The sequence below is a fragment of the Fistularia commersonii genome, chromosome 17, assembly GCF_037954325.1.
Source record: "Fistularia commersonii isolate RoL2024-O1a breed Wild chromosome 17, RoL_Fcom_v1.0, whole genome shotgun sequence".
Taxonomy (NCBI): domain Eukaryota; kingdom Metazoa; phylum Chordata; class Actinopteri; order Syngnathiformes; family Fistulariidae; genus Fistularia; species Fistularia commersonii.
Genome location: NC_141300.1, coordinates 2,175,366 through 2,184,925, shown reverse-complemented (window position 1 = coordinate 2,184,925; position 9,560 = coordinate 2,175,366). Strand labels below are relative to the sequence as shown.

General features: G+C 46.8%; 1 protein-coding gene across 1 annotated transcript; it reads right to left on the bottom strand.

Annotated features, from left to right (window-relative positions):
- Positions 1–2,140: 2,140 nt before the first annotated feature.
- On the bottom strand, positions 2,141–5,671 carry LOC147224728 (intestinal mucin-like protein). Its single transcript, XM_086162868.1, has 16 exons — positions 5,533–5,671; positions 5,185–5,432; positions 4,897–5,080; positions 4,573–4,786; positions 4,284–4,459; positions 4,064–4,133; positions 3,883–3,983; positions 3,768–3,799; positions 3,497–3,674; positions 3,284–3,388; positions 3,134–3,174; positions 2,911–3,033; positions 2,714–2,812; positions 2,487–2,615; positions 2,343–2,382; positions 2,141–2,262 (listed from the first exon to the last, which is right to left on the bottom strand). Exons 1-16 carry the CDS (start codon positions 5,669–5,671, stop codon positions 2,141–2,143), a joined length of 2,001 nt encoding a protein of 666 aa, XP_086018994.1.
- Between the last annotated feature and the right edge of the window lie 3,889 nt (positions 5,672–9,560).

Sequence of the window (9,560 nt, the reverse complement as noted above, 5' to 3'; positions counted from 1 at the left end):
CCTGGACGGTCTCCGGAGGAATCCGAATGGTCCCGGCGCCACTGTCGTCAGGTAATATATGTCCGTGGCTGTTTACAGTCAAGGAGGGGCGATCGAGTCATTTTGGGTGTCAGCTCCTTTGTGGTTTCTGCTTGGAGGAGGCTAAAACAACATGCCATCCCTCCGGCTCCCCTCTGCCACCCGTGGGCCCGGCCCATCACGCTCATCGGTAATCTTAAATTACACATTACCCGATGAGGAAGACAAACACGAAGTGGGACAAATGACCGATCTCTGCGCTTCCATCATTGCCCCCCCCTCCCGTCCCTACGCAAGGGAAGTTGATTGCGCACTTGTGTTCAAACATAAAGTGTATACCTTCCACAATGAACCGCATTGTATCCTGAATGGATACAGGGACCCATCCAGGATGCTAGTGAAGGCAATGTGGTCTCAGTCTCAGAGACACACTCGCACGGTGATTGATGGGCTTGACTTTATCAACTTTATCAACTATCAATTTATCATTGATTTGGGTGAAAGAAATCTGGGATCAAAACTCGACACACATTGGTGCATTTATCTCACGTTCTCAATGTCATGCTCTGTTCAGGTAATGAGGACCTGAGCATCAGGAGGAAATGTAATCTCAAAAATGGCTGCAGACATTAAAAAAAAAATAATGATTAACTTTGACGTCTGGGAGACAGACTCACTCACTCCGAGGAAGCAGCGTCAGTATTTCAGCATTTGTTTGTGGTTATTTGAGTATTTTGATTTAACTTCAAGAGTAAAATTACTATTTTAACTAATCAGTGAATTTATTTTTTTGCAATGTTACTTTTGTTAGTTTATTCAACCACCCATGAAATCTTATCCAACATGCAGAGTACCAAGGGGGAAGGAAGGGGAGGCCGGAGCCAATCCCAGCTGACACTGTGGGGAGGGTGGGGTTTAACACAGAGATATAGAGTCACCTAACCCTCTCATTGAGACCCACGTAGAATTTAGAGTTCCTTCCGGTTTTGGACTGTTGGAGCAAGATTGAGAACCTGGTGAACCCAGGGAGGAGAACATGGAAGTAACCCTAGCAGGAGAACATGGGGAGTACACACAGAGACAACTCAGTTGATGACTAGATTTGAACCAGGAACCTTCTCTTCTTCTTGCTGTGAGGGGAGTTTGCTTACTGACCCCTCCATCAACATAGGGTTAAAGCACTACTAAAATAGCCATTTGTATTCCTGCAGTTTCAAGAGCCTGAGTACTCCTGTTCTCCTCAGCCTGTTGAAACTAACCAAGCGCTTGTTTGAGGAATCATAAACAAGCAATGAAAGTCAAACACAAGAACACAAGAATTGTGTCAACATGTCTTACAACATGTATTGAAGTGTCCTGACACATCAATTACATCAATGTCAATTGGTGAAACAGCCGTTCACCTTGAATCAACGCTTTGTATGCAGTCAGGGAGGGATGTTGCCTCCCCATCATTCTGCTGTCTACCTGTAGCAGCGGCACCATGCAAATTTGCCTTGGGAGGGGCAACATCCATGATGGCAACTAGATGGTGCAGTGGTTAGCATTCACAACATGACGGCCTCTGGTTTGACCTTCATGGTCAACGGGGGTCTTGTGTTATCTCTGTGCGAAAGAGGCAGTGATGAGCCTGTGTACGATGATAGGTGGCCAGTGAAGGGCAGGTGCTGCCAGCCCTCCCACACATGACAAAATGACAAGCGAAGAACAAAATGCACAGTAGAAGAAGGCATCATTTGCTGCTCATTTTTATTTATTCAAGTAATCAGTACACTATAATCAATGGTACTTTCACTGTAGAAGATTTGGTGATTGTCGGGGCAGGTTTTTTTAAGTTACACCATCGGAATGCTTCTCCTCTTGCGAGCCCAGGGTCCTTCTGCTCCGCCGCAGTTTGTGTTCCTGCAGCGACACTCCTCCACGTGCATGTATGTGTGAGGAACCACATCACCATTCGGGCAGTGCAGCTCGACGGTGCGGTTGCTGTAGCGTGACTGTGTACAGCACAAACAGGGGTGCTGCATGGCGGAAACCTCTCTGGAGTATCTGCTGGAAAACAGAGGTCCACTGTCACCCAGACCTGAACATTTCAAATGACCCGAATCTGTTAAGGTTATCTGTCTTACCTGGTGAAAGTATTGCAGAATCCTTCACAGCGTGGAATGACCATCGGTTCAGACTGACAGTTCTCCCATTCCACTTGGATCATTTTGGAAACCAGCGTACACGAGTCCCGCTCGACACCTTTTTTCCAAAATAGACGAGCAATTATTAGCTTCTCGCATGTTTCTCAAAATAGTCAAGTAAAACCCCAAAATACTCACAGACGTTACAACAGCCATTCGCTGTGGTTTGAATCGTGTTCTGCGGAAGCGAACGATAAAGCAAACAGGAAATGACGTTAGTGTCTTGTTGGTTTGTCTTTTCAAAGACACCGTAAATCCTGCTCCGTCGGGACTGGCACTCACGGGCTGGCATTTACTGCGTTGAAATGGAGGGCAGATGGTGTTAGACTTGACAGCCATTAACATCTGGCCACTTTTAACACAGCTGTGATGCTCACACATGTTCCCATTTGCTGGCAAGGCGTCCCCTGGCTGGAGAGCGTAAAGTTCAGACATGAGCTCCCTCTCTGATTGTCCACTTTCACCATTAAACGCAAAGTTTAAGTAGCATGGGTGACGATCCAACTCACCTTCAGGAACACCTCTGTACCATTATTATCTAGGATGCAGTGCGTCTGTACACACTTCCCGCAGCACACGCTTGCATCTACTTTCATGTATTCATATCCCTGAGAGAAAGAGGGGGGCGGGGTTGCCAAGTCCAGTTTTGAATTAACCTTTTGGTCTTTTCTCATGGAGCTGCCGGGATAGTCTATCGACTTCTTACCTTGTCGCAGTCTGTTTTACACTTTTCCTGCTCACATTTAATTTGCAGCAGACCAGTGTTGTTGTTCACCTCATCGGTGCAGATACAAGTCTTGCACAAATCTCCAGGAACTGAAGCACCAGGCTATTATACGGACAACGTTTCAGAACGCGAAAAGAAACAGGATTAACGAAAATGTTTTGATAATCACTTGTGGAGCCGATGTACTTCTCAGATTCTTTACCTGGTATTCAACACTTTGATTAACACAAACTCTTTTGGGCTCTGTGATGGAAGGAAGACGTGGGTCAAGACATAAGAAGTTGTATGACATGGGAATGAACAACTGTTGCTGGTGCTTCAATTTATTCGAACTTCGATTTGACCTGCTTACCGCAGCTATATTCTGGACAGCATTCCCCCTCGTGAGTGACCACGTGTGAAACATGTCCCGCCGGGCAAGTCATGTTTGGTAATGGGCAAGTGTGTGTGTTGCATTCTGTGGAGATCGTAAAACATTGGTATCAACAAACAAACTCCGGTAAGGTGTAGTTACTAGTGTGTGGCGTCCAGATGTCTCAATGGATGCCAATGCTACACATCTTACGGCAAACAAAAGTGGGGCAGCAGGGATCTGTTGAATTTGTCTTGCTGACCGGGACGAAGCCTTCACGGCTACAATTGGCAACTGGTTGTATGTCGCAGACCTTCGGCTCGCACCTCACAGTCAAGGTGGACTCCTCGCAGGTGCAGTTTTGACACATGTACTCGAACATTTGATTTACCTGTAAGGCATACGCAGAGCAGTGACCCGATGGCCTCACCTGGTAAAATATATCTTACGGCTTTTGGGGTTTTCCCCTCGAGAGTTCACTCACAGCACGAGGAATGCCCACAGGGTCGAGACATCCTGTTCAGAAAACAAGCCATGTCGTCAAGTTTCATGAACCATGTGATGTAATCATTGATCGCACTACAGGCTATGACACTCACCGCATTCATGCACGCATATGCCCGACTCTTTGCTGAAGAGTTTCATCCCATCAGGACAAAAGCAGCCCTCTGTCATGTAGTCTGAGTGATCTATATTATGACTAAAATTGGATCATCGCAAAGTTAGCAAAATTAGACATGAAATACCCCACTGCTAATGCGTATTTTTATTGTTACTTACACATCTGCACAGGTTGGCTGTTCTACAGGACCACATGGCTTGTACACTTTGTTTGATGGACAGTCAGTCACTGTTTATTCAAAAAACTGAGGTCAGTGTTATTCCGTCTACATGCTGTGTGTTCCATTAAATCTAATGTAGCCTATCTGACGTAAGTTACATTTGACAAAACCCCAAAACGATTCCAGTGTTTACGATGAAGGGACCGGTTGCTGCTTACCACACAGCTTGGCGTGGTTTCGCCAATCCAGGCAAACCCCTTCCTGCAGACAGCTGTCAGCATACCTCTGCAGACTCATGCACTCCATCTCTGGATTGGAAGCGTGGCAGCTATCAAAGATACAACCTTGATAGAAGTTGTCAGGCGAGACAATTTTGTGGCACGCTTCGAAAACACTGTTGAGGGTGAAAAGTGAGTCAGACTCGGCCGTTCATGTGTCACCAAAAGACGTAGCAGCGACTCGTAAATATTGAGCAAAATGACCAAGAGTGAAGTGAGATAACCGCACCTGCTCTTCAGCAGATCGCAGATGGAGTCCTCCCTGCATGGCTCAAAAACAAGATTTGGTATAGACATATTGTGTGGGGGCAGCTCAAGTGGAGTGCGGCATTCAGGTTTGGATTTGTCTTCCACAGGCCAATAGTCAGCCATCACAGCACAATTTTGTACTAGCTGACCTCCGGGCAGGCTGCAGTCATCTGCCTGGTCGTTGCTGCAGTTGCCTGGCAACAAAGGGAAAACAAATGAAGCAGAGAAAAATGAACTGGAATTTCTCTCTTACTCTGCAGTAAGGATTTACTCATGCGGTCACTAGAAGGACGGCAAGCCTTACCACAATGGCCTTGTGTGTTTCCACCAAAGAGGGTAAAGGGAACATCCAGTATGAAGCCAGTGAGTCCGAACTTAATGTACACATGTAGGTCCTTGATCTCAAAATACAAGGTCAGGCTAGTAGTCAGAATCTTCACACCATCTTGAGAATATGGTAGTTTCAGAGGTACTCCATCTTTGGTGGCCTAAAATGAAAAATAGCAAAGATTGGTGAATTGAACAGAGGTGCACGGTCAAAGCCATTCCGGTTTTTTTCAAAAAGAACTTTCAAAAACCGAAGATGTTGTACCTCCAATTTTGGTGCTCCAACAAGCTGGTGGTTAATGAGTTTGAAAACTCTTTCACCATACAATATGGTTAAAGATCGTGGACAGGAAACATATTCAGTTGGATCGCAAAAGACGTTGTCAATGAGCACTTTCAAATTGTACTTTGGTGAAATTTCCTGCATCAAGACGTATGTACAGTTTCCTTGATAGCTGTAGTACAAACCGTCAAATGTGATGTAATGAGGATCTCCCCAGCCTTCACACACACCTGAAACGAAACAGCCGGAAAATGGCTTTTTTTTTTTTTTTTTTCAAACAGGTACGAAAGGCGGAAAACAGGTATGTGGAAAATGAACAGGGTCGCTTACATTTACAAACATTGCTCTCGCAGCAGCCTGTATTATTCTGTTCTGGAACCGGTTTCTTTTTGTTGACACAAGTAATTATTTGGGGTGGACACTCATAGTCAATAATTTCTACCACGTTGCCAGTGATGCATCGTGCCATGGTACAGTTGCAAAGTTCAAAGGTCTGATTTTGCTGATGTGAAAAAAGAAGATATGGAAAAATAACATCCTATGTTCAGAAACTTTGAAAGATCAGGTGATGTTATGTATGATTATGATACTGAAAGCATGAAAACATGACAGGGTCATTTGCATTTAAATGGGGTCCATTAACATGCTTACTGTCTTGTTCCACTGTGGGCAATCTGGTGGGGGCGGTGTGGTCGTCGGCACAGCTGTGGTCCAGCAGGGTTCAGTGTCGTTTTTTAGTTTGCAGGCATTTGTACAGATCATTGTGAGACATATCCCTGAGCCGATGTGTTTCTTGTCGAATATTGTCTCGCCTGAAAGGTATTTAAGTTGGGTAATAATGGGAAATTTCATTACCTGAAAGGTAATATATAAGTTCCTTACCTGGTCTATAATGGGTACCATTTACAATGCAGAAGCATTCTGTGGTACTGCTCATCGGTGTTGCAGTTGTTGTTGTTTCAACTATGGAGACATGGGGCAAAGTTGCTGGAGCTGTTGGGGAGCCAGTTATAATAGATACAAATGGTGTTGTAGATGTAGAAACAAAAGGGACTTCTCCTGTTGTAGTTGTTGACTCCGTTGGTGGAGTTGAAGATTTGGATGTTATAGTAGATTGTTTTGTTGTTGAAGGTACAGTTGGTGAAGCTGTAGATTTTGTGGTTGTGCTTGGTTGTATTGTTGAAGGGGGCTCAGTAGATCTGGGTGTGGTTTGTTCCCCAGACGGTGTAGTAGGCCCTGTTGTGGTTGTCTGTTTTGTTGTTGGAGGCTCTGTCGTCCTGGATGTGGATACAGGGGTGCTTGGTCCTTCAGTTGTTACAGGAGGTCTAGGTGGTAAGGATGTAGATTCTGTGGTTGTGGTTGGCTGTTTTGTGGTTGGAGGTGTAGTTGGTGGGATGGTTGATTTTGTGGTTGTGGATGATTGCTGTGTTGTTGGTGGCTCGGTAGTCTTGGGTGTAGACACTGGTATGCTCGACGCTGAAGAAGTACCAGGTGGTCCAGTGAGTGGTGTTGTAGACTCTGTGGTTTGTTTTGTTGGTTCCGATGTGACAGGCGTAGTAGGTGGCAATGTAGATTTGGTGGACGTGTGTGGTCTTAGTGTTGAGGGGGCCTCAGTAGATCTGGGTGTGGTTTGTTCCCCAGACGGTGTAGTAGGCCCTGTTGTGGTTGTCTGTTTTGTTGTTGGAGGCTCTGTCGTCCTGGATGTGGATACAGGGGTGCTTGGTCCTTCAGTTGTTACAGGAGGTCTAGATGGTAAGGATGTAGATTCTGTGGTTGTGGTTGGCTGTTTTGTGGTTGGCTGTTTTGTGGTTGGAGGTGTAGTTGGTGGGATGGTTGATTTTGTGGTTGCGGATGATTGCTGTGTTGTTGGAGGCTCGGTAGTCTTGGGTGTAGACACTGGTATGCTCGACGCTGAAGAAGTACCAGGTGGTCCAGTGAGTGGTGTTGTAGACTCTGTGGTTTGTTTTGTTGGTTCCGATGTGACAGGCGTAGTAGGTGGCAATGTAGATTTGGTGGACGTGTGTGGTCCTATTGTTGAGGGGGCCTCAGTAGATCTGGGTGTGGTTTGTTCCCCAGACGGTGTAGTAGGCCCTGTTGTGGTTGTCTGTTTTGTTGTTGGAGGCTCTGTCGTCCTGGATGTGGATACAGGGGTGCTTGGTCCTTCAGTTGTTACAGGTGGTCTAGGTGGTAAGGATGTAGATTCTGTGGTTGTGGTTGGCTGTTTTGTGGTTGGAGGTGTAGTTGGTGGGATGGTTGATTTTGTGGTTGTGGATGATTGCTGTGTTGTTGGAGGCTCGGTAGTCTTGGGTGTAGACACTGGTATGCTCGACGCTGAAGAAGTACCAGGTGGTCCAGTGAGTGGTGTTGTAGACTCTGTGGTTTGTTTTGTTGGTTCCGATGTGACAGGCGTAGTAGGTGGCAATGTAGATTTGGTGGACGTGTGTGGTCCTATTGTTGAGGGGGCCTCAGTAGATCTGGGTGTGGTTTGTTCCCCAGACGGTGTAGTAGGCCCTGTTGTGGTTGTCTGTTTTGTTGTTGGAGGCTCTGTCGTCCTGGATGTGGATACAGGGGTGCTTGGTCCTTCAGTTGTTACAGGAGGTCTAGATGGTAAGGATGTAGATTCTGTGGTTGTGGTTGGCTGTTTTGTGGTTGGCTGTTTTGTGGTTGGAGGTGTAGTTGGTGGGATGGTTGATTTTGTGGTTGTGGATGTTTGCTGTGTTGTTGGAGGCTCGGTAGTCTTGGGTGTAGACACTGGTATGCTCGACGCTGAAGAAGTACCAGGTGGTCCAGTGAGTGGTGTTGTAGACTCTGTGGTTTGTTTTGTTGGTTCCGATGTGACAGGCGTAGTAGGTGGCAATGTAGATTTGGTGGACGTGTGTGGTCTTAGTGTTGAGGGGGCCTCAGTAGATCTGGGTGTGGTTTGTTCCCCAGACGGTGTAGTAGGCCCTGTTGTGGTTGTCTGTTTTGTTGTTGGAGGCTCTGTCGTCCTGGATGTGGATACAGGGGTGCTTGGTCCTTCAGTTGTTACAGGAGGTCTAGGTGGTAAGGATGTAGATTCTGTGGTTGTGGTTGGCTGTTTTGTGGTTGGAGGTGTAGTTGGTGGGATGGTTGATTTTGTGGTTGTGGATGATTGCTGTGTTGTTGGTGGCTCGGTAGTCTTGGGTGTAGACACTGGTATGCTCGACGCTGAAGAAGTACCAGGTGGTCCAGTGAGTGGTGTTGTATACTCTGTGGTTTGTTTTGTTGGTTCCGATGTGACAGGCGTAGTAGGTGGCAATGTAGATTTGGTGGACGTGTGTGGTCCTATTGTTGAGGGGGCCTCAGTAGATCTGGGTGTGGTTTGTTCCCCAGACGGTGTAGTAGGCCCTGTTGTGGTTGTCTGTTTTGTTGTTGGAGGCTCTGTCGTCCTGGATGTGGATACAGGGGTGCTTGGTCCTTCAGTTGTTACAGGAGGTCTAGGTGGTAAGGATGTAGATTCTGTGGTTGTGGTTGGCTGTTTTGTGGTTGGAGGTGTAGTTGGTGGGATGGTTGATTTTGTGGTTGTGGATGATTGCTGTGTTGTTGGTGGCTCGGTAGTCTTGGGTGTAGACACTGGTATGCTCGACGCTGAAGAAGTACCAGGTGGTCCAGTGAGTGGTGTTGTAGACTCTGTGGTTTGTTTTGTTGGTTCCGATGTGACAGGCGTAGTAGGTGGCAATGTAGATTTGGTGGACGTGTGTGGTCCTACTGTTGAGGGGGCCTCAGTAGATCTGGGTGTGGTTTGTTCCCCAGACGGTGTAGTAGGCCCTGTTGTGGTTGTCTGTTTTGTTGTTGGAGGCTCTGTCGTCCTGGATGTGGATACAGGGGTGCTTGGTCCTTCAGTTGTTACAGGAGGTCTAGGTGGTAAGGATGTAGATTCTGTGGTTGTGGTTGGCTGTTTTGTGGTTGGCTGTTTTGTGGTTGGAGGTGTAGTTGGTGGGATGGTTGATTTTGTGGTTGTGGATGATTGCTGTGTTGTTGGAGGCTCGGTAGTCTTGGGTGTAGACACTGGTATGCTCGACGCTGAAGAAGTACCAGGTGGTCCAGTGAGTGGTGTTGTAGACTCTGTGGTATGTTTTGTTGGTTCCGATGTGACAGGCGTAGTAGGTGGCAATGTAGATTTGGTGGACGTGTGTGGTCTTATTGTTGAGGGGGCCTCAGTAGATCTGGGTGTGGTTTGTTCCCCAGACGGTGTAGTAGGCCCTGTTGTGGTTGTCTGTTTTGTTGTTGGAGGCTCTGTCGTCCTGGATGTGGATACAGGGGTGCTTGGTCCTTCAGTTGTTACAGGAGGTCTAGATGGTAAGGATGTAGATTCTGTGGTTGTGGTTGGCTGTTTTGTG